Source organism: Chelonia mydas, chromosome 21, assembly GCF_015237465.2.
Source record: "Chelonia mydas isolate rCheMyd1 chromosome 21, rCheMyd1.pri.v2, whole genome shotgun sequence".
In the NCBI taxonomy this organism is placed as follows: Eukaryota; Metazoa; Chordata; order Testudines; family Cheloniidae; genus Chelonia; species Chelonia mydas.
This window is the reverse complement of record NC_051261.2, coordinates 8,538,071-8,563,316: the sequence shown is the minus strand read 5'-3', so window position 1 is coordinate 8,563,316 and position 25,246 is coordinate 8,538,071. Positions and strand designations below refer to the sequence as shown.

General features: G+C 50.2%; 1 protein-coding gene across 1 annotated transcript; it reads left to right on the top strand.

Annotated features, from left to right (window-relative positions):
- The first annotated feature begins 3,975 nt into the window (after nt 1–3,975).
- On the top strand, nt 3,976–24,986 carry LOC102938557 (proline and arginine rich end leucine rich repeat protein). The gene is made up of 3 exons (XM_007065128.4): nt 3,976–4,305; nt 15,985–16,939; nt 20,530–24,986. Exons 2-3 carry the CDS (start codon nt 16,000–16,002, stop codon nt 20,703–20,705), a joined length of 1,116 nt encoding a protein of 371 aa, XP_007065190.2. The 5' UTR covers nt 3,976–4,305; nt 15,985–15,999; the 3' UTR covers nt 20,706–24,986.
- Nucleotides 24,987–25,246: the final 260 nt, after the last annotated feature.

The window sequence follows — 25,246 nt, the reverse complement described above, 5'->3', positions numbered from 1 at the left end:
CAGAGATTCGAGTTGAACGACAGGTCTATGTGACTCTGGAGCTGCTTGATTTATACTGAAATAGCCGTGCGTGTGGCAGGCAGGACTCCTCTCTAGGCCAAAGCGTGATTGCCAAGGCATGACCAGTGGACTGGCACAGGACGGTTCAGATTTGAGAATATCTGGTTCATGGTGCTTAGAGGTGACATAATCCACCAAGTGGAACTTCAAGGAAAGGGGAAGGTGGAATGATGGCACCAAAACTGAGCCTTCGTTGGGAGCTAGAGTAAAGTGGACTGGGCTGGGCTAGGCTAACGGGGGTTGGATCAGCTGGGCTAGAATGAATTGAAGGGGGCTGGCTGGGCTAAGCTAAAGGATCCAATAACTATCGACCAGAATGGGGCGGAGTGGGATGGGCGGCACTAAGGATAAGACTGGGAGTGACTGGTGGACTGGCTAGGGCTAACTAATGCAAGTGTCTCCCATGTGGCTCCTAATGAGGAAGTGGTCTGTCCTGGAACCCATTAGAAAGGGGCTCAAAGAGGGGATGGGTTGCTGCTCCGAATTAGCGCTGGGATGAAGAGCAGAGTCGGCAGCCCCCAAATTACATCCAGATGCAGTGCACTGACAGACCCCCAGGGATGCCTGCCATCTGCACGGAGGATGTGCTACATACATAGCTCATTCGGGTTGCAGGAGGGAGGTGGCGGAGCTGGAGTTGTGCACAGCGTGTGAGTGCAATAGAAAGAGAGAGAGAAAGACACCGCTCTGACAGAGACAGAGCTGCTGTTATAACAGGGAGCTGGACTCTCTCCCCAGCACCGCCAGCCAGCCCATGTTCTCTAACTCAGGTTATTGAGGAGCTGTTTAAACTGTAAAGAAGGCGATTTGCTCTGCAAGCTTTATTGAACGAAGGACAGATGCTGATTCTCCCCTTCCCCCACGCCCTGCTGACTTTTCATCTTTTCATTCCACGTCCCCTCCCATCCCTGCCCCTTTATCTTTTTTCCCATCCAACTCTGGAGGAGGAGCCGAGTCGCATGAAAAACACAATGATGGAAAAGCAACGGCAACCCCTGGGAAACTTTGCAGCAAGCCTCTGAGTTGAGGATCCCCAAAGAACCACCCTCCCTTCCCCCGACTCATATGTGCCGATTCACAACAGCTGATTTCCTTCATGCCTTTCACCTTGGCAAGATGATCGCCTCGTTCCTCCACAACGAGACACACACGTAATACCCAGACTGACAAACAGAGTCTCTGGTCAAGAGCAAAATTTGTGCCTGTAAGATTGTCAATGCACTCAGGTCAGCTGTTTTCAAGTGATGAGTTTAGTAGTATTTTAAATGAGAGAATGTTAGGTCACTGAACTCATGAGACCTGGGTTCTATTCCCCGCTCTGGCTCTGGCCTTGTCGCTGGCCTTGGGCAAGTCAGTTCCCCTCTCTATGCTTCAGTTTTCCCACCCACCCTTTACCTCTTGTCTGTTTAGACTCAGTGCTTCAGGGCAGAGACTGTCTCTTAGTATATGTTAGCTCAGGACCCAGCACAATGTGGCCCTGATCTTGGATGGGGTCCATAGGGACTCCTGTAGTACTTCCAAGCAATAGTATTGCATTAGATTGTCCTATTTTGCTTCCAAACAGAAATGACCTTCAATGAGGAATTTAGGAAGGGATTCATCCTGGCTGCTTTTTGGAGCTTTTACATTTTTGAAGTGCTCAATATAAAGCTCCATGGCATAAAATAATATTTTCTTTCCCTATTGTTTTTGTCTTTTTTCCATCTGGCAATGTCCACCCTGACCCTCTTTCAAAATAGTGAGAAAAAACCAACAACAGGAGGAGAGGCTGAGGGAACTGGGCTTATTTAGTCTGAAGAAGAGAAGGGTGAGGGGGGATTTGATAGCAGCTTTCAACTACCTGAAGGGTACAGACTAACGTGGCTGCTACTCTGAAACCAACATGTAAACTATTGTTTAAGTCCTACGGAGGCTAAACCAACACTGTGAATTCCACCACGCTGGAACTTTGGAGATAGGAGGGGGTTGAGCTCTCGGTTTTGCTAATGGCTGGTGCTACTGCAGCTGAGAGAAGTGCAGGGCAGGAGAAAGACACAGGCTTGACCACCTTGGGGGCTGAATGCCCTTTAATTATGCACAGAACAGCAGCAACAGTGCCAGCTTCCCCTGCATGGTCCTGCCATTGGGATGAACCCCGCACCGAGAGAAGGAATCTTCCTGAGAAGTGGGGGTCGGTTTCCATGCCCCATTAGTCCTTTGGCCTCTCCGCTGAGACCGCTGCTAGGCGAGCAATTAGTGCCAGTTGTAAAGGAGGTTTAGGGGATACAAATCATCCATAGATTGCAGGCTCCTTGGGGCAGGGACCATCCTGCCTGAGTGCTTGAGAAGCTCTTAGCATGTAGTGGGCACTACTGCGCAGAGATAGTAATAATAATTAATAATGTGGCCACATGTCCACCAGCAGCTGGACCAAGACATTGGTCAAGTCATTGCCTGTAGGGACCCCTAAACCGCTGTCAGGTGGGATAACCTTTCACCGATGCCCCTCAGGGGGAGTGGGAATTGTGACAGCCAAGGAGGAAACGAGTAAAGAAATGGATCTTCCTAGGAGTGGAGCGAGGGATTTTAAGATTTAGAACCACAGGGGTGTTCCCTGTTGGAGAAATATTGCAAGACGGGCCAGGCTTGGGGACCAAAGGACTTGACCGTGTCCTTTTCGCTTTGAATTGAGACTCCCATAGCCTGCTTTCGTATGTAGGTCCACCCTGAAGAGAGTAACGAATGGGCACTTTACAGACTGCCTATGTATGTATTTCCATGCAGGGGCACTAGGGCTCAGGAGGAGCCCTATGGCCCATCAGGCCATTCATCTGCATCATTTAGAGGCCCACATAATAACGTTTATTCTTGCATGTATTTAGTATTTTGAGTCACAGCTTCTCAGGGTTATATCAGCAGGGTTAGGTTCCACTCCCTGGCTGTCAGCCAGCTCCCTCTTGGGGCTGCCATGCTCTGTTGATTAGGAACTCTTTCTGGGGAAACCTTAGCTGTTTCCATCTCTAGCTCTCCAAGCACCCCAGGAAGGAGTGGCAGTATTGTGATCCCCATTGTGCAGATGGAGAAGGCGAGGTGCAGAGAGGCAAAGGGGCTGGCGGTAAGTCACTGGGGAGAGATGGGAATAAAGACAAGGTCTCCTGACTCCCAGTCCAGTGCCCTCCCACTACAGCCCACTGGCCTCCTTCTTTCAGCACTGCTTCTTCCTGTAGGATTGAACTGGGCTATGGGCTGGATCCCCTAGGGGGGCTGTATCGGTCTGTATCCCTATGGTGGGCTATCTGGTCTATATTAGTGTTTGGTTGTCCGATGGGACTGTTGCAGTCTATCAATTACATGCCCTTCAGAACTTCCTCCTGCACTTGGGACCGGGTCCACGTCGGGGGCTGCTGGTCTATGGGCTGGGACCCCCGGGGTGGCTGTCACCATCTATGGACAGGGTCCCCTCCAGGGTAACGGTGGCGGAAGGCTAAGTTGCATTGTGCAAACTCTGTCTGCTGCTGTTTCCTTTTCATATAAAAAGCACGACAAGTCCCTTCTTTCTCCTTGGTTCTTTTTATTAAATACCAAGAGGATTTAAGGTAAATAATAACAATCAGGGAGGCAGTAAAGCCTGGAGGACTTTTCCCTGCTGTGTGAGAGCCGGCCCCAAGAGCCAAGCAATTGCTTGGCTGCCTTTGGCAGGATGCAGAGAAAACTGAAGGTCCCCAATTCAGGAGAGCATCCTCATAACCTTGAGCATGTGCTTGGCTTCCACTGAATGCAATTCATGTGCGGTAAGTTAAACATGTGCTTAGTTTAAGTGCTTTCCTGACTGCAGGCCATGGTGAAAGATGAGGTCTTTCTAAAAAAAAAAAATAAAAAAAATCATCTATTAGTTAATTAGCTTTGTTTAAAAACACAGTTCTCAACTGCCTCCGCAGCAGAGGCAAATGTTATTAAACGCGAGTCCGTCGGTAGGCAGGACGTGTGTGCGGATTAAATCCTGAGGCGCTTGGCTGCCAGATAAAGACGTTATTGTTGTCATTTTTCCCTCCTTCCCACCCTCCCTCCTTCCCTCGCTCCCACCCACCCTCTGCGAGAGAACCTTGGAGGAACAGAACCAGGGAAAACACACACACACACAGAGCTTAGAGGGAGGCTCACTCGTGTCAGAGCTGAACTGCAGTGAGGAAGAGGAGGAGGAGGGGCAGAGAGAAACTTTCCTGGGGATTAATAACAGAGAGGCAGGAGGAGGGGCAGTGCACACAGGTAAGCTCTGGACATGTGTTCTACTGGAGAGTGTTGTCACCTGGGCTGATTTTTACAACCGAGTCAGCCACCTCCTTTATCAGTGGGCTAATATTACCGTTCACTTTCCAACTTCTGTGAAACTTCACACAAGTTTTCTTTTCTTTTCTAGTTCAGCTGTTGGATCTTTCTTTCTTTCTTCAAAAGTAAAACTTGTTGGCGGGGAGGGAGAAGAGGCAAGAGGGTATCTTTAGGTCTGCAAAGCAAAAAGACAAACCCATGTGTAAGATCGTTGCAGATGCTGTAGACTGTTTCTACGGAAGCATAACTCGGGAACCCCTTCCCCCCTCCATCCCCTCAACCGCTACCTTTCACACACCCACTCTTTCTCGCTCTCGCTCTCTCTCTCTCTCTCTCTCACTCACTCACACACACACACACACACACACACACTCACACATGTCTAGTTTCTCAGCTGGAAATGCAAAAACCAAGGTGCCTATTTAAATGAAAGCTGCCCACCTTAATGCAAGCGCAGAACAGGAGTTGCCCTGCATCAGAAAAGAAGTGTAGAAGGGATATTGGGAGGAGTAGATTCCCTCTGCTACAAAGTCTTGACTTTTACTGGGTGGCAGTTAACCAAAACTTTAGTAGTTTTATTCTCAGCAGACATCAGCATTTGTTAATTCCTCTTCCTATGTGTTAAACATAAATTTGCTGTTTCAGATCACATCTCAGAAAAGCTCGGTAGGAGTTTCCCGGCCGGGGGCAGGGGGTGGGGGGGAGAGAACTCCAGAAATCGCTGCAATCTCAAGTTGGGGGTGGAGGTGGCTTGGGTGTTAACCCCCCCTTTCCAAACAGAGAGATGGAAAAAGAACACACACTGTTTTGTTTTTCTGGGAAGGAGTGAATCAAGTTCTTTTCTGAGAAGGGTGTGGGGGGCTGCACTGCATTCCAGTTTCCTTCAGTCAGCTGGGGTTTTCGACTTGAATTGCAGAAGCTAGATCCCCGATGCCAACACGCAGAGGGCAGAACCCAAGCTGCATTCATATTTGGATCATTCCAAGGGAAAGGAACCCAGGCTCCCCTGCCCAGATTGTCCCAATGGTATAGAACTGAGAGAGTTCTACTCCAGGGCATTCGGAGAAGTTTAACCCATTCCTTGATGCGTAGATTTGACACTGCACCGGGACAATATGGAGACATGAGGACCAAGGTTCTTAGTCCCTGTTCTGGCCGAGGTGGGAGAGAGAATGAAGTGTGAAGATAGTAACCCTAACTGAATCCCTAGGAAAGAGATTCTGTGTATAGCAATGAGCAGAGACTTGTGTGGTACAGAATCTTCCCTGTGTGGACTGAGAACTGTGGCCTGGGGAAAGGGGGTGTGTGTTTGTGTGGTGCGGAGGGGGGAAGATTCAGCCTTGCTGTGACTCAGTGTAGGGGTGGTAGCCTGAGACAGAGAAGCAGTTTTCTTCAGCCCGGTCTACATCTAAAAATGAGATTAGCCACGTCGCTCGGGGCTGTGAACAATTTTGCACCCTGTAGTAAGCTCGACCTAACTCCACTGTAGCGGCGAATTTGCTACATCGATGGAGAAAACCTTTCCGTTGCTGTAGGAAACGGCCATACTGCAGCGGTGTTGTCGCTGTAGCCATTGTAGGGTAAATGTGTCCCAAGGAAGCTGAGGTCCCAGCCCACCCTTATCAGATGTTTGGCTTCTGCTCCCTGCTCTGCAGTGCGAGGCAAACCACCCAAGATGGCTGCAGAGGCATTGTTTTCATCTCCTTTGTCAATCACAGACACTCCATATCCCAACTGTCCTGTCCTAGCCACGCAACTGCACTGAAGCTGCTTCCCCGGCCCTTACGCGGGAGTACGGTTCTTGCGGCGTGTTGTCCATACTGTCCTTCCTACTGGAGCACTTGTGCCAGGAGAGAGATCTAAGTGCAATGGGGAGGCTTTTCTCCTCCTTGGGGAGAGAGGGGCATCTGGAGGAGCAGATAAGGCGGGCGTTGGATGGCAAATTCTCAATCCTTAGCGAGAGAAAGCAGAGGAGCTGAATTACCGACAGTGCGTAACAAAGAGGGTGTCTCAAGAATTGCGCTGTATTTGCTTTGGAAACACCGATCCCATGATCTCCTTGTGTCTGCTCTGCCAGTTCCACTCTGTGTGCAGCACAGACGATCCAGCCATTTAGCCTGCTGGACAGAGGGGTTCTGGTGTGACGCCAGGGGCAACCGAGGGACAGAGTGAAAGGAAAGGGTGTGGGGTGAGCCTGACGCGCTGGGAGCACAGATGCCAAAGGGGGCTTCCTTAGCACTCAACATATGCTCCTTAGCAGTGGTGGCCGAAGGATAGGAAGATACTGGGGTTGCTGACGACAGCAGGGTGGGGGATATGGCACCCACTGTAAACTCTGCACCTAAATGGGGAAAGATGAGGGGGAAATTTCTGTGGCATCTAAGTGGGGATCTGAACACCCATTTGCACTCACGGAAATACATGGTCTATGCTTGCTGCTTACACGGCCGCTTCTCAAATCGGGGGGCTACGGTTTGTTTGCAGAAGGAGACACGGGCAGAGAGGGACGGATCAAAGAGCGACACTGGTGCTGCTGAAGAGCACAAGCAAGGATTTTCTGATACAATAACCCAGGAATTATCCAGCCAGCTGATCCTAGCTACTTTCCACACAGGGCACACCCCATCCGTATGCATGAGCATAAAACCTTCCCTGCAGAAAAAGGCTACTGCAGCTGAGTCCCCGGGGTTGGATTAGCCAGTGGTATGATGTCTCCAGCCCAGCACGAGTACTCTGCTGTTTAAACTCTCACTCCGAAACCTCTGAGGAGAATTGGTCCTTAGCATCGGGTCTCTGTTTTTAAAGGTACTTTGGGGACCTCTGAGTAAGAGCGCTTGCCACGCTTTCCTTCATCCCATCACTGCTTTAAAGGCATGCCGGATGCATGTTTAATATATACTCGATTCTGCCACTTCAGCTCTCCAGCCCAGCTGAATAAAGGAAACCCCTGTTTTGTTTAGGGTTATCAAACCAGCTGACTGGGAGGCCTGTTTGGTCAACCCAGCGGGTGACTGATTAGTGGCCGTAACTGATAGACAAAAGGGATGGCTAATGAGAGAGCTTGCTGTTCTTATTTTAGGTCACCCTCTCTGTTTTAAAGGGACAAGCACATGCTCTGTCCTAGTCTGTTCATCACAAATGCTAAATAGCTGTAGGATGGGGAGGAGGAGGTCATCAGGCCTCAGGCGCACACGGAGGGGGAGGAAGTTGGGATCTCAACAGAGCAGCAGTGAATGGAGGGAGCTGCTGTAAAGGGAAACTTTCTCGCTGAAACAAATAGAAAATGATCCCTGGCACCACGTTTTGTAACAAGCTGGCTGTGCACATCACTGCCCCCTACTGGACAGAATCAGAACTGCTCATTTGTGTATCATAGACCCTATTCTGCATGGAGCAAATGCTTCATCTCAGGTGATTGGGGGCTGTCTTTCCCCACTCTTCGCATGGAAGGTCTAAAAGGCCATGAAATGCAGCTCAGTGGCAACTTGAACTACTTTATTCAATGAATTTAACTCCTTTCCCACAGGCAGTTAGCAAGTGTCATGAATATACTTGTTATTCAGCCAGTGCATTGTTGACTTTTTTTTGACAGGGATTGATGAAAATTTTCAGAAAGCGAGGTGTTTTGCCTACTTGTGATTGGTCAGAAAGGTCACCTGCTATTGTTACTGCTCCCTGACTGGAGGAACTTGCGTGCCAACAATTGGGAGTGCAAATCTAGTATTTGGTTTTCATGTAAACTTGTGCGTGTGACTTGAAATTCCTTCCTTGCAATCAAATGAATGTGGATGGAAAGCCAAGACACAAGCGTGGCCAAAGACAATTGATTTAAACATCCAAACATATTAGAGGCAACTATAAAGTTCGAAGTGGCCTCAGATTTGTTGAAACATCTCAAATTTCTGTCACATGCCTTCCTTTTGGAAGGTATTTTTAAGACCTGGCTGGATTATTCATTCCACATAACATTTACTGTGCGTGTAGCTCCTTCTTGTGCCTGCGAATTGTTTGCAAATTGACCCAGTTTTCTATGAATGCATTTATGAATAGTTTATGGGGAAAAATTTCATCTTGTGGGTTGTTTAACTCTTCATTGTGTGGGATTGGTCACCTGAGGCACCAGGTAGCAGCTCAGATAGCATGGTGATGGTCATCTGAAATACATATAATGGATAGATGCACAGTAGTTACCCTCAATAAATAGTGGAGTGTTGGTTCCAATAGGTTGATAGCATTGTTTCTGCTTGCTGACATTTTTATTCAGCTGTGACATAGAGCAAATAATGAAGATGCTACTTTCAGTGCTGAATTTCTGGGCCAAGAACTGTCTGTATTGAAATGTGGATTCCTAAAAAATTTCAGAAATAAACCAACACTCCCTCATGCCCAGCAACTGGCATGACCCTGTGATAGGAGCAGAGCGAACACACTGGGTTTGTTCACAGAAATATTTGGAAACTTCTTTCCGTGTTATTCAACCAGCTCTGGTATGTTCACTTGAGTGACAACCCTGTCCCCCACCTCATGCCTGCCTCTCTCTCTGCTGGGTTCTGCCCTGGGATCATTAACTCTTGCATAACATCACAATCGTTTGCCATGGAATGATGTCAACAGTTAAGCATTACAACTGAAGAGGGGCCTGAACCAAAATCCCAGCTGTGAAGAGACACAAGGAGGAAATACACATCCCAGCTTTGCAACTGGCGCCTCCCTCCATAACGGGCTAAACCAAAATCCCAAATCCAACCCTCCTCCCCATCCCACTCCACCCACCTACAGCCTTTGTGGTTTTTAAAATCCAGATCGGAATTTTGGATTGGAGTCCCGGGAAACAGCTTCCGACAAGAGAGATGGGGTTGAAAAGACGAGCATGTGTACTGGGGGGTCAGGGGAAACCAGAGGTAGTCGGATGTAGACAATATCCCTGTGATGAATTTGTCAGTTCCCTGCGGCACTCAATGTTTTCCTCTTGCCCGACCCCAGACAATGGTGCACCTAATACTCAGCAGCTTCTTGGAACCCCGGAGCTGCCAGAACTTTGATTGAAAGCAGCAGGCCCGCAAGGGTTCTCCAGTTAAAGAGAGACAAAGAGAAACAATGAGGAAAAAGAGGGGGTGGAGAAAGCCCAGAATCTCTTCATGGAGAGAGTCAACTGTTTAGAAGTCCACGAATGCATCCAGTCAGCTGGGCAGAGGTATTTCAAAGGGAGCCAAGTTGTCCATGGGTCCAATATGCCAGGAGCCCTTGGTGGAGGCTGCCTGCACGGGGGGAGGTTCCCCGCAGCTCTTGCTGCGACGTCTCTAAGTCAGACGGCTCAGCCTGGGCCAGGATGCAATGCCAATCTCGCCAGTCGCAGGAGCTGTCTCTGGTGGTGTCAGGCGGAGGAGAAGAAGCTAACGGCTGCTTGGGAAGCAATTTCCTTGCCAGAGAAAAGGGGCAGAAGGACTTGTTTCCCAGGGGGATTTTCCATTTCTCGACAAGCGCTGACAAACCTTTCCGCTTCGCAGCCACGTGAGCCCTCATTGCCAGCTTGTTCGCCTGATGCTGTTGACATTTCCCTGCTGCAAACTGAATGGGAATGGGACGGGCCTGTCTCAGCCCCTGTCTGTGCAGTTGGTATGGAGCAGGCACCGTACCACGCGGGGCTCGTTGTGAGAGGCAAATGAAGTCTGTGTGCTGCGACAGACCCAGACCAGGGGGGTGCAGGAGTCTGGTCGAAGGCAAATATATTGGCCACTGGATGAACAAGTTTCATTTCCCTGAGTGACCAGAGCAGGGGCTGCCCTAGAGCAATCAGGAACCTGCCAGCATCAAGTAAGACGGGCAAGCTAATCAAGACACCTGGAGCCAATTAAGAACTTTCTAGATTCAATTATGGCAGGCAGGCTAATCAGGACACCTGGTTTTAAAAAGGACCTCCCATCAGTTAGTAAGGGGGCGTGCCAGGAGCAGGGAGTGAGAAGGCGGGCTGCTGGAGGAGCGAAGAGTTCAAGCGTGATCAGGCTTCAGGAGGAAGATCCTGCAGTGAGGATAAAGAAGGTGCTGGGGGGAAGGCAATGGGGAAGTAGCCCAGGGAGTTGTAGCTGTCACACAGCTGATACGGGGAACACTGTGGACAGCTGCTATCTACAGGGCCCTGGGCTGGAACCTGATGTAGAGGATGGGCCCGGGTTCCCCTCCATCCCCCCAACTCTTGACCACACACAGGAGGAGTTGACCTGGTCTGTGAGAAACACCAGAAGGGAAGGTCTAAATTGGAAAGGGATCTGCCCTGTCCTGACCTACTAGGTGGGACACAGAGACTGTGGGGATTGTTCTCCGTTCCCCCTATGCTGGCCAGTGATGAGGTTAGCTGAGTGGACGGCAGGTTTGAGCCACTAGCAAGAGTGGCCAAACTGAGGGCTGCCGTGAATCTCTGAGGCGAGCAAATCCGCCAGGAAGCGCAGGACCCACCGAGGCAGAGGAGGAGCTTTGTCACAGTGCACACATCCCCCAGCGCCCAGGCTCTGAGCGTTGTCTTTGCAGGGCTCTCCTGAAGTCCTGCCCAGGGCTGCGTGGCAGGGGCGCTGCAGCTGGGGTTAACAAGTGAGGTGGGATCCTGGCGCGGGCGGGGAGCGCCGCACATCTGAACGCACGAGATAAAGTGCTGAGCAGGATGGGGAGCGCACATCTTGCTTTGTTCGTTCTTTACACAAGGGGTTCTGCCTTCAGCCCTCTCTGAAGCCCTCCTCTTCTCCCTCCGGTCGCACGCCAGACAATTGGCAGTAGCTTGGCCAAGTTGCTGCCTCATCTGGCTTACAGACAGCTGGGCTGTGAGGGGGCAGGTAAGCAGGAGTGGCACAATGGATCTCCTTTCCATTCTCCCTCTGGTCTCCACTCCACGCAGCTGCACATCCTCCAGCCCTGCCCACTGACAGGGGCTCAGGAAGGCTATTCTGCTTCGTTTCATGCACATGATCTTCCCTATGTCCTGCTACCTCCTTCCTTTGCCATTGGCAGCCTGGGAGAGAATTTGATCAGTTTGTCCCTGCTCCTTTTTCTATCGCGTCCTGGGATTCTCCCTCTGAAGTGGCTGATGTTGTCTGCTCATTGCTACTGAGCTAGATGGACCCCTGGTCTGATCCAGTATGGCAATTCCTACGTTGTCTTTGTCTTCGTTGTCAATTATGTCTCTGTGCAAAACCATTGTTCACAGGTTGATACTTGTCAGCCATAATCGCTGGGCCTCTTCAGCTCTTCTGTACGTCACCTTAACGATACCACACTGGGCTAACGCTAGTTGTAAAAGATGGGACATGGTGGAGAAAGACTACGTGGTCCGATGGACCTAGTGCAACCGTGGGGATTAGGGACCTCCTGGGGCCTCTTCTTGGCTCTGCCAGTGACCCGCTGTGTGACCTTTGGCCAGTCACTTGACCTTGCTATGTTTCAGTTGCTTCATCTGTAAAATGGGGATATACTCATATGTGCCCACCTGCTTAGAGGTGGGGAGCAGGTCTGCGAGAATTGTACAGGTGGGATTTTCAAAGGGCATTGGCCTAATTCAGCTCCCATTGAAGTCAGTGGAGCAGAGCTGAGCCAGCGCTGAGCGCTTTTGAAAAATCGCACGCTTAATGTTTGTAAAGAGCTACACACATGAAAAATCTTATAGAAGTGTTAAGTATAGTGTTATCATTGACACTGTTCCTTACCTACCTAGGTGCTTACATGGCCCCATCATATAATATCGGAGCAGTTCCCAAACGTTAGTGAATTCAGGCTTCCAGCCTCCTTGTAAAATATGATGGCTTATAACCCCAATTGTATAAATGTGGATACACAGAGATCAAGGGACTTGCCCATGGTCACACAAGGAGTCTGTGTCAGAGGTGGAAACTGAACTCATAATAATACCTGGCTCTCCTATAGCCCTTTTCATCAGTAGATTATCTAAACGCTTCACAGAAGAGGTCAGTATTATCATCCCTATTCTACCAATGGGGAAACTGAGGCACAGAGCAATGAAGTGACTTGCCTAAGAGTCACCCAGTAAACCAGTGGCAGAGCCAGGAATAGAACCCAGGTCTCCTGAGTCCCAGTCTAGTGCTCCAACCACTTCTAAAAGCTTGCTTTTAAAAACACGTTGGACAAGCACCTGTCATGGATGGTCTAGAGATTTGCTTGGTCCTGCCACAGCGCAGGGAACTGGGCCTGATGATTTCTCAAGGTCCCTTCCAGCCCTACATATCTATGATCCTATGAAATCACACTACTGTCTCTCAGAGCACCTCCATTCTAGTCCAGTATGTAAACACAAGACCATCAGTCCTTACCAGCCCACCAGCAGCTGCTGGTCTGCCGCTATCATCATTTAGCCTATTTATGACTGATTCATTGACTTCTGGCTCAGCCACAAACCTAAACACGCCGCATCAAGGTTCTGTTTCCGCTGGGTGCATTCTGAAGATGCAGTCAGTCTCTTTGGTGACACTTATAATAGTGAGCTGTAGCTCACGAAAGCTTATGCTCAAATAAATTAGTTAGTCTCTAAGGTGCCACAAGTCCTCCTTTTCTTTTTGTGAATACAGACTAACACGGCTGCTACTCTGAAACTTATAATGTTCCGTCACGGTTCATTGACGGAAGCGTAGCCTCATAAATTAATGATCACATGACCATGTGTCTTTATGATTCATATAATCTATGGTGCAGGATTCTGTACTGTCACTTGGTGGCACTGCAGTTAAAATATCTTTAGAAACTGAAGTGAAATTATTGTTCAAAACTGGCATGGATTTTTTGTGGTAGGAGGCCCAGGGAAGCCAAGAAAATATCACTCATCCTTGCTATCTGTCATTCACATCCTAGCCACTGGGTATACTTTTCCCTTCCTCTCTTCTTCTGTGCGCTACATTATCCTTTGCCAAATAGCTTACACTGTACTGCTTGCTGCTTCAAGACCTCTACCTAGCTTCCTCCTCTCTGGATATTTAATACATTCAGTGATTGCAAACCCATTTCAACACGCCAGTTCTTAGTGAGCTCTGTGCACTAGAAGTTGGTTTATGATGGGCCTCGTGGCATAGAACATCCTTTGTCAGACGTAGATCTAATGATCAAAGCCACAGATGAGCCTGCTAGGAGCGATTAGCCTCGTGCTTCAGGGAACAAGCCAAGCATTAAACAGCCCAGGTTTGGGGATAAACTTTCCCTTTGGGTGGGTTATTCCATAATTGTGCATTAGGAGGGTTACACACTTTCCAAAGATACAACTGACGATGGCCACTATTGGAGACAAGAAGCCAAACTAGAAGGAACATCCAGCATGGCAATTCCTATTGTTCCTTTGCCTGTTAAGCATGTTAGCAGATTGACCCCTGCCTTCACTTCTCTCCTTCGGCCGCAATTCAGCAAAGCACTTAGGCCCAGATTTTTTAAAGGCATTTAGGCATCGCTGTGTCAGCGTTGCAACACCTAACTGACTGAAGAATCTAAATCTTATTTGCAAAAGGGATCTAGGCACTGAGGCACATTGATGGGGTGTCCTGAGCACAGCTACCTCTGAATACCTTAAAAAATCTGAGCCATCCACACTTGCCTGTTTTAAATCCCAGTGACTCTGACGGCAATGCTTTGCCTGAACGGCGCCCCAGTGGACTTTCTCTTCTCTGCTGGTTCTTTATAAGAGCCAAGCAGAGTGAAACAATGGTTAACACTGACCCAGCTCAATCAAAATACTCTCTGGAGCAAAGTGATTTGCTGGGGGAGAGTGGGGGAAAGAATAATCTGTAAAGAGACAGAGGTGAAAATCGCTCCTGGAATATAAAATGGCTGGTGTGAAATGGTTTATCTGCACTGCAGCCAGCCCAGGTGCGACTTTGAATTACCAGCTGAGACTCTGGCCCCACATATTTTGTGGGTCACCTTCAGACCCGCTCGTCCAGCCCACGCTACCATAACGCATCTCCGCTATGGTACTACAGTGATTGGGGGGGCTCACAGAAGAGTTCAGCACTGAACCCAGCAGTGCCTTTTCTTGATCTCTGGGTGCCCTGCCGTGTAAAATCATATTGGAGCCAAATGCAAACTTCTCCATCGTTCAGGTCCATCTCTGTGCATCCTGTCTGAGCGATGTGGGACTCCATCTCGTTCTCCTGGAGCTTCTGTTCCAAAACGAAACCGAATCTGTGACCCGGTGGCATGGATGAGAATAGTGCTCTGAAGCCACATTCCCTCCCCTCCCCCCAATGTTCATAAAAGTGAACACAGAGAATGAAGTGAACTGTGCCTTGCCCCTTCCGTGTCTCCTGTCACATTACTGCTTCAAGGAGTAAACCCCAGGGAAATACATCCAAGCAAAAAGCCATTGTGTGAAATGGGCCCCAGTGAGCGGAACAGATTAACGGGCTACAGGGCCAACGGCACAAAGCGTGATTCTCGTTGCTCCACAGGTTCTGTGCACAAGCATGAGGGGCCCGATCCAGGGAGTAACAGCCTGCTTGTCCACAGATCTAGGGGGGCATCTTGCAGGGGGGGGTTAGCTGAACTGCTCTGCCGCCCCAGCCTGAAAACCTGCTGCTATGCAAAGCAATGAAAAGCCACTCGGCGGGTTGCCTTTCAGAGGCATTGTCCTCGTGAGAGTTCGTGACAGTGTGCAGCGATTTAGGCAACGCGGGGTGATGGACGGTGACGTGTGAGCCGCAGGGGGCTCGCTGCTTGGCACCAGCTTGGGTAACCCCCCCAAATTCACACACTTGTCTTCACCGAACCTTTTGGGTCTGTAATATGGGGCTGGGTAATCCAGGAGCATCTCACTGGAACAGACTGGAGAGAGAGAGATTAGCTGTACTGACCGGGGAAATCTGTTCAAGCCTATCTCATTTTATGTTTTATATATATAATATATTGTGTGTGTGCATCTCTGCATTAGTTCACCCTTTCTTTTCACCTCCTCCTCACCCCACTCCCTCCACCACACACACACAACCGTTGTGTGTTCACACACACACACACACACACACCCTCCAATAGATGTGTCTGAGTGGGAGGAAGGAGCCCTTATATAATGAAGTATGAAATCAGAGCTGCCCCACTAATTGGCTAACCAGCACGATAGCAGACCTTGCGTAAGGAAGAAGGGAGGATGGTCTTGTTGCTGAAGCACTGGTCTGGGACTCAGGAGATCTAGGTTCAATTGCCAGGTCTCTCACAAACTTTTCATTTCCCTGCCATTGCAGGGTGGTGGGCACTGGTGAGCCTTGGTGCTACCGGTTCTCGGCCTGTGGCACATAATGGTCTAGTCTCCTGGGGGCTCCTTGGCTCTCATTTTGGTTGTTAGGTTCGTGTGCAGCTGGTGCTGGTGGCCTGGGATATACAGGAGGTCAGATTAGACTGTGGTGACCCCTTCTGGCCTTAAAGTCTGTGACCCTATGACTTCCTGTGTGACCTTGGGCAAGCCCCTCGATCAGCCATTGCCGCCGTTCCCCATCTGGAAATGGGGGATAATTACTCGTCCCCGCCTGGTGAGGTATGGTGAGGGTAAACTAATTAGTGTTCGTGAGGGGCTGATACAGCTGTGATGGGGGATACATAGTATCTAGACAAGCCTCTTTTTAACAAACCCCGTTGTGCCCCCTGCAGGTGAATCGCTGGACCATGAAGGCAGCACTCAGATTGCTTCTCCTCCTCATCCTTGTGTTGATCTCTGAAGTGAACGGGCAGAGGCGGAAGCCCGGGCGGAAGCCTGGGCTGAAGCCCGCTCGCCCGACTCCCGAGCCAGTCGAGCCAACAGAGCTGCCTCCGCCCCTGCCACCAGGCCCCCCCTCCGTCTTCCCGGATTGCCCCAGAGAATGCTTTTGTCCTCCAGACTTCCCCTCAGCCCTCTACTGTGACAGCCGCAACCTGAGGAAGGTGCCCCTCATCCCTCCCAGGATCCACTACCTCTATCTCCAGAACAACTTCATTGACAGCCTCCCAGAGGAGTCCTTCAAGAATGCCACGGGGCTGAGGTGGGTCAACCTGGACAACAACCGCATCAAGAAGTTGGACCGGCGGGTGATGGAGCAGATGGAGAGCCTCGTCTTTCTGTACATGGAGAAGAACCAGCTCAAAGAGGTGCCGTCCTTCCTGCCAGCCAACCTGGAGCAGCTGCGTCTGAGCAGGAATCAGATCTCCAAGATCCCCTCTGGGGTTTTCAACAAGCTGGAGCACCTGGTCCTCCTGGACCTGCACCACAACAAGCTGAGTGACGGAGTCTTCAACAAAAACACATTCCGGGGGCTCAAGAACCTCATGCAGCTCAACCTAGCCCACAACATCCTGCGGAAGTTGCCTCCCGGGCTGCCCAGTGCTGTCCACCAGCTCTTCCTAGACAGGAACAACATTGAGGACATCCCCGATGATTACTTCAAAGAATTTCCCAATCTGGCCTTCCTCAGGCTCAACTACAATCAGATTTCTGACAAAGGGCTGCCCAAGAACTCCTTCAACCTCAGCAACCTGCTGGTGCTGCAACTGGCTCACAATAAGCTCACCAACATGCCCTTCATCAACCCCAAACTGGAGCACCTCTACCTAAATGACAATTCCATTGAAAGTGAGTTGGGGGGTAGCAGGTCGGCAGGCCTATGTGGCCGTGGCTGGGCCTAGAGGGAGCAGACGTCCCACGGGGATGCAATTCTTTGCAGCGGGAGATTGTTTCTTTCCATGTGAAACCCACCCACAGGGTTCTACTCCCTTCAAAACAGGACTTGATGTTTAGAATGGGTTGGTGGCCCTTTCACATGGGTGCATGGGGCCAGGTGGTGGAAGGGCCTGTGCTTCGGAAAAGGATGGTCCAAAGCAGTACTGAGGAGACCTGGGTTCAATTTCCTGCTCTGCCACAGATTTGCCCAGGATCATAGGGGAAAACTCACTTAGTCTTGCCATCTGTAAAATGGGGATAATAATTCCCTACCTCGCAGGGATAAACACATTAAAAACTGTGAGGTGCTCAGATACTACAGTGATGTGGGGGGCTCACATATGTACCTAAGATAGATGGAAACAATACAGCTTAACTTTCTGTGTGAGGCTAGCAGGGCTAGGAGATGCAGAGGGGGATGAAGGGAGAACAGGGCTATGCTGGTGAGCAGCTCTGCAACTCCATCAGAGACGGCTTCACACGGATTTAGGCGAAGCACAGTGATTTCATGGGACAGGTGCCAGGCCATGAAATGCATAAACACAGCAAAAGTGGGAATAACAAAGGCCTGTTCCCAGCAGACCCAGATGTTTGTGCTATCGGAGCTCTCACCACCTGCTGCCCTGGTTGAAAACATCTGCAGGGGAGCAAGAATGCAGAGCTCCCTCCAGAAAGTCTCTGCATGCAAAGGAGAGACACACACAGAAACCAGCCCAACTCCTAATATTTCTGGCTGCAGAGTGGGCTGATGGAGTTTTGGTAGCAGAGCAGTATAGGGGATTATACACTTGTAAATCAGTAGTCCCAAAACTGTAGTTAAAATCTAAATACCCTTATGGCTGGCAGCTATTCCCATAGACTGTCACATCAGTGAAAGGACCAGGGGAACCCATTTACAATAGCAGTGAAGGATGTAAGCCCAAAGTCCTTACTTAGGCAAAACTCTCATTGAAGTTAAGGGGGAGATTTTCCTGAGTAAGGATTTCTAGATTGGGCCCTTATTTGCCAAAATGGTCCACCACTGTAGAGCAGCCCCCTGTGAGGTGGAACATAGCAACTGTAGTGGTCAAGGGAGGTGGCAGTAGATTACAGGCATCCAGTTTAGGAATACACTGGGGTTTGATCCAAAAAACGACGAGAGGAGCAAAAAGTTTGAAGGTGGAGAATCCTAGTGGAACTAAGTTGTCATCACTGAAGGTCATCAGTGCCAGGAGAAAAGGACAAGGAGACAGAAGGGCCCAATCCAGGCCTTGCTTAAGTAACTGCAACTAGCCCACGGGGGACTAAAGAACCAGCAGCAACCGACAGGAGGCCAAATAAGAGCCAATCTGGGCCAAGTTTTAACTAGCGGGGAAACTCGGGCTCAAGTTGCTGACTGATCTGTGATGTAGTTATTCAGCACAGCCATGGTATACTAGTTAAGGAGGTATATGCTGCAGGTTAGAGAGGGACCCATGTTCCATTCCCCTCTGCTGCCAATGGTCGGCATTTTATCCTGAGCCTTGTGACATTTGGTGGCTTTTTTAAGTCTTCAGCTCCTGGAGTCATGTATTAAGTGAGAATCTCTGCTTTTATTTTCTTTAAAAGCAAGTTTCTAGCCCTCATGGTGGCAGAGAAAAGCCTGAAATGTGATTCCCCTAAACCCTTGCAAACAGAAGGCGAACAGAAAAAAAACAGCAATTTTTTTGATGTCATGGTTTTTAAGCCAGTCTTCTGACTTTGGGGGGCGTGGATCATAATTTTTGAAAGCCTGGGGTTGGCGATACCGATTCTATTTCTTTTCTCCCTTTCATAAAGTGCTACAGTATTTCTCACCTTTCCCTTGTTAAGCACAGATTATTCCGGGCGCTTCCTGACAGAACTCATTCACCTCTGTCTCCAAGGCCACCCTACCATAGCACCCTTCTCTCTGCCCCACATCACTGAGAGAGCCACTATAGAAGATGTTAGGAAGTGCAGATGCAATCTGAGAGCACCCCAGACACCCTGCAATCGCAGCAGAGCACGGCACACACAGCATAAGAAAAACAGACATGAAAATAAGCCCCAGAATAACTATTCACGGCTAATGCTCTCTTGAGCTGCAGGGTTTTCCTGTCTCTTGTGATGGCTTCATAATGGCAGCAATGATTAGCAATACACTGGGCTATTTTTATAGCTACCTACAGGGACGGGAGAAATTATAGCTTGTTGTTTCCTGGAAAATCACCCAATCAGGAATATTCTTAGGCCGATGTGAGTGAGTCCCCAGCTGCGATAGCCAATTAGAAGACATGAGGGGTGGTGGTCACACCTTCTCGGTGGCCTGCTGGAGTTCTCACTTGTTGCAAGGACTTCTCATTGTTTGCTGGAGTTAATGACAGAGTGGAGTCTCCAATGCCTGGCTGATGTTTTGAAGGGTGGCTGTGGAGCTCCGTTGGGGCTGTGTGTGCTCGGATGATTTGGTGACGCCAACAGCCGATATAAGATTCCTCTGGTGGAATCGTAAAAGCTGTGGGGGCTGACGGGCAGAAGGACTGGAGTTTGCATCTGGATAGCCAGGGGAGGTGAAATCCCTCATTCTCTTTAGTAAATCCAAGCCCGCTGGACTGATGAACCCTGCTATGTCTGTAGGGGGAGGAGGTGCCACAAGAGGGAAGCCGTGTCATGCAGGAGTTAACAGATTGGGTGAGCCTGTTGGTTGGTTTGACACATGGAGCTTGGCAAGGTGATCCACCACCTGAGACACTGAATTCAACAACAGGGATCCCTATGTTTTGGTAGACAAAAGGGGACTTGGGATGCCCACATTGCCAGAGTTAGGGTGACGTGCAGCTCAGTGCTTGCAGATCCCCACTGACAGAAGGACAGGCAACTCTGCTCTCTTGCTCTCCATTGACAGAGGTATCTTTTCAGACAGGCTGAGGTGCAGCCTCCGAGTCCAGGGGCACAATTCCCACCCACAGAATGAACCCCGGGTGCAGACGTGAGTCATTGCATCTCTGCCACCCGCTTTGCCCCCAGAGTCAGCTAGTTAGAACAACAAGGACTTAGAGTTGCATCCAAAATCCGTCGATGGGTGCAAAAATGCACCCACAAAAAAGGAGAAAGTGTCCCCCCATTTGCACCTAAACCTATACATATTTCCACTGTAGCATCAGCACCTAGGTACTGCAGTGATGTGCTCTGTCAATAAGGCAGATGCATAGCTAGCTCGTCCCAAGAGAACAGACATACCCAAAGAGATACAGGTGTAAAGTGAGGGGCACCGGAATTTTTCTCTTCCTTTGGTGCAGTGAGAACTCCCTCTTCTGTTTCAATCTACTTTAACCACAGGACGGGGTGGTATGCACCAGAGGCAACAAATCAGATCTCTTGCAAGCCCCGTAAGCACGAAGTGATCACTGAACCCCATAGACGGGTGGGTGGATGAGTGGGACGCAGAGTAGATAAACTCTCAGCATCGCTCACCTGGCATCAGGTGGGCTCTTCCAACCCATGCCATGCTCTCTCTTCCCCTGCAGGAATCAACGGGACCCAGATTTGCCCTACCGCCCTGGTCACCTTCCAAGACCTCTCCTCAGATCTAGAAAACGTGCCCCGGCTTCGTTACCTGCGCCTGGACGGCAACCAACTGAAACCGCCCATCCCCTTGGACCTCATGATGTGCTTCCGGCTCCTACAGTCAGTCGTGTTTTAACTCTCCCAGCTGTGCCACTCTCCCGGGACTTTGGCTTTGCGCAGACAATTGACTCCAGTCTATGTCAGACACTTGGAAAATATCGCGTTCCCCCATTCAACCCACCCCACTCACCCCTCAATGCTCTGTCTCCTCTTCCTCCCCCACTCTCTTTCCTCCTTCCTCAGCTGCAAGGAGCACCGGCCACTGTTAGGTGCAGCCCAGTACCGCCCCTGTGGATGCCACATGTATCTTATAGGAGTGCACTTCCTGTCAGATACCTGTAGTGCCCCCACGATGGCACTATGCCACAATAAGCATCCAAGGCCTTCGTGTAAATGGGGCCCTTTCACTCCTACCCCTTAGGTGAAAGTCAGAGAAGAGGTGCCTGCTCAAATGCCACCCACTTATACCCAGCATGCAACTGCCTTTCCCTCCCAGGTACCTGTACATCTTCCAGCCATAGGAACCATCCCCAGGTGGACCTGGTCTTTGTAGGGCTATCAGCATCTCCTCCCAACTTCAGCAGTCAGTGGTATGTGAGCTTTGTTTTGGGAGCACCCAGTGATGGAGGGGCTGTCTGGCAGATGGGAGGGGCAGGGGGCCTGGGACTGGACAATGATCTGGGGCAATTATAGCTGCTTTATGAGACAAGGCGATTTCATCCCCAAAGCGGCAATATTCGGCAAAATAACGCAAGTTGTCTTGGGCACCGAGATCCAGTTCAGGTCCTTCTCTTCCAAGGGCACAAAATTCATTCGAGGTGGGTGTTGGGAATCCAGGTCAGGTTCTACTTCTTTCCAAGTCCTCTCCTTGGCCAAAACTGGAGCAGCTCACTCTTCACTTTGGACGATCCTAGGGAAACCCAACGGGTTTGCTCAGCCATTGTGTCTTTGGGCCACATTGGCACTGGACTCACCCACCAACTTCATGCCAATGAAAGCTGATGAAACCTCAGAGGTCCCCCACTGAGCAGAAGATTCTGGGTGCAGACACCGTATAAGCATGTGGCAGGCATGCAGAGCCCTTGGGTGGGGTGAACGTATTCACATGGAAGAAGATTCATGCAAACAAGTAACTTCCTCAACCACATGGCAGCTTCTTGCTGCATCGTGTTGGATCCTATTGCTATTCATGGCAGCCAGGGTCACCAGCAGTTCCCCACCGCCAAATCAGATAGCCACCATAAGGAGTCCCCTTAAGGTCCAACATTAAAACCCTGTGGATTATAGGAATCCTGGTGGAGTGCCCCTTTCATGCACGCCCACACCAGTCTGCCCTTGTGTCAGAGCACTATGGGCATCACCCATCACTGAGAACTTTTAAATCAAGATTGGATGGTTTTCTAAAAGTTCTGCTCTAGGAATTACTTTGGGGAAGTTCTCTGGCCCGTGTCACCCAGGAGATCGGACTAGATGATCACAATGGTCCCTTCTGGCCTTGGAATCGACGAATCTATGAAAAACCACAAAGAGGGTGGTCTTTGCTCTGGTTGGGGACCTGCAGCCGGGTCCTTCCTAATACACGCGGCTATTTTGATTCCAAAAGATGGTTTCGAGATGAAGAGTAACTCCTCGAGCCCAGAGCTTAGGGTAGTTTGTGGGGCTAGGGTCTGCAATGGGGCTAGATAGAGAGACCTCTCAAGGCGAGGGGAGATGGATTAACTGTGGCTCTACACATTAGGGACAGCTTGAACTGTCATGGCACTGCAACACGCCTGCACGATGGGGTCAAGTTCAGGAGCTGGTGCTGAAGGCTGGACATTGCTGGGGCCCTGGATTTTGCATGGGTAGAGCAGAGAGATCCTCATTCTGGGGAACGGGGACAATAGGAGAGATCTGTCTTGAAAGCACCACCTTCTTGCAAGCAGACAAACGCAGCCTCTGTTCCATTTATGGGGCACCACAGTGACACCCGGTGGCCAGAGAGGGTGACGTTGGCAGGCAGTCCTAGATTTCCCAAAGATCGACATTGTTCCTGTTTAAAGGTAGCTGGTTACGTTAATCCCATTCATTCCCTTTGGGTGGATCTGACCTGAGCCATTTGTCTTATTAAAGGTGGCAGGTTAGAGCAATGCCCGTTGCATGGGGATCCCTGCTTTACATTCAGGGGCGTCAATCCAGATTTAGTCTGGCGGAAGTGAGAATTGTCATAAGCCACAGTCCTCCCCCAGCTATGCATTTTGGAGCGGATTTAAGTACAAGTGATGTCATTACACCCTGAGATGGGCCTGGATCTCTTGGGGGATCAGAAAGATGGTGAGAAAGCTGCAGCTTCCCCGGGCATGCCCCATCAGAATGAAACACCCTCTGCCTGTCCCCCTTGCCCCCCCCCCCCCCCAGAAAACCACCTGTGGGAGGAGCAAGAGGAGAGAAGAGAGATGTGAAGAACAGAAGAAGCTTCCCAGCCCACTGGCGCGGGTTGCTTTAGCTTCCTCTTGTCACCACCTCCTCCTCCGGAGTCCTCCAGCATCCCATTGAAGGTCTCTATCGCCTTTCTTCAGACCCTTCACTCGCCTTCCCCAGTCACTTATTCCCTCCTGCTCTGTCTGGGTGAGAGCTCTGCTCAAAGTCCCTGCTTGCCCCCCAGATTCCTCTGAGGTTTGGAAGCAGCGTGAAAAAGTCTCTCTCAGCTTTGCCGATCCCGTTCGCTAACTTCAAGCCTTAAGTCCCAGGGCCAGGTCCTTCAGCTGGTGTAAATTGGCTCAGACTTCAATGGAGCTGCACCTCTGGACACCAGCTGAGAATAGCGCCCTCTTTATCCCTGGAGACTCCACCTAGCTCTCTTCCCCTCTGTGTAACAGATGCTTTGAGCCTTGAGTATTGCTTTGGCAGCTCACACTGCATCCTCTCCAGCGGGATGTGGAGCAGCGCCCAGTGCTGCGTGCTGAAGCTCAGAAGGTGTCTAACATGCATCGGGCACAGAAGCAATATTGCCGCAACCTAGTGCCAGCTATTCCCATGCATGCGGCCCAATGGGCAGAATGAGGCATTACCGGGCCCTGCGTGGTTTTGTTGTTCTGCTCTGCACAGGGCTTAGATTTTCAACAATTCCTCCCCCCGGGACCCCATCAGCGTGCTGCTGGGTGCCACACGCTCAGCTCGGATCCTGGTTCCTCTCTTCCGCTAATCACTAATGACTAATCACTTTACACATCTCAGCAATGAAGTGCGTTCGCCATCTCGGTGGCCTGCTCACCTCAGTGACTCGAATCCCTCTGGATCCCCGTGATTTGCTCTGCCTCCGGTATTAGCATGTTCTGAGGTCACCTTTCCAAGCAGGCACAGCAAAACAGGCCCAGTTCTGCTCTCCCTTACCCCTGTGCAGCTCGCTTTGAACTCAGCAGGATTCTGTGCGGGATAATTGAGAGCAAAATTGGGCTTGGTGTCGGGAAGAGACGTCCCTAAGGCTTGACGCCCCCCCACCCCACCCGGCGTGTGAATCCATTTTGGCTCCTTGTCTTAGCAGATCTTTGGTGGGTGTGAATTGGCGAAGCTCCATGAACTTCAGTGTGGCGAGGCTAGTGGAGGTTCCAGCTCATTGGTCTTTCCGCCTACACATTGGGACTGCTTTTGACTTACAGCTGCATTGCCTCCATCTTAGCAGCTGGAAGGAGCTGGGGTGTCATGAGCCTCCAGTGTGTGTGTGTGTCTCTTTCTGTATTGCATATAGAAACAAAACACCTTAATATAATTTCCAAGAAGCCTGCCCCCACCCCCGGCCACATACACCCCTTTCCTGTACCTCCAACCAGGTCTCAAGCCCTCCCACCATCTCCTCTCTTCCTATCCTGCCCTGATCTCTCTGTCTGGTTTCTCTTTGGCTCGCTCTGTGAGCCAATACGGCACCGTGGAGCTGCACAGATTGAACTCAGTAGCCGACGGTATACGTGCAACCCCCTCTTCCAGCCAAACCCCGCCACTTCGGCCCTGAAAGCCAATGGACTCCCATTTACATCAATGGGCTTTGACCCCACATCCTTAGTGACCAGACAGCCCCATTGTCCCCTGGACACGTCCTCCCAGGAGCTCCTGTTGGAGGTACACGCTCGGAGTCAATTATTTTAACAGCAATGCAGGCGTGAAACTCGCTCTCCTACTTATGTCCGTGGGGCCAGCTTCAGATCTCAGTGACGCAGGGGTAACTCCAGAGTCACTCCATTGATCTTGGTTGAGTTGCTTTGGATTGTGACATGTAGAATGTGATCTCCTGGTCTCTCTCCTAGCCAATCTTGCGTTATGTTTCATTCTCGGTCGCTTTACAGAACCAAACACCGCTGCCTGTTTGTACCTTTTTCATTTTCATTTTGAAAAAAATACTCAAAGCTTATTTTTTATTCCACCCCCAGTTCTTATACGTACGGCTCTCCCTCCTTCGCCACTGCATACATAGGGGTCTGGGTTTCGGTTCTTTCTGATTTTCCATGTTTATGTTCTGGACCAATTGAGGCTCGTTTTTTAAAGGGAAAAAAATCCGTTTTAAATCGGTGTTTATAAACAAATAAACCCACCAGCAATTGTCTCCCTTGAATTCAACAAAACATGAACCCTCTGTGAGAGGAG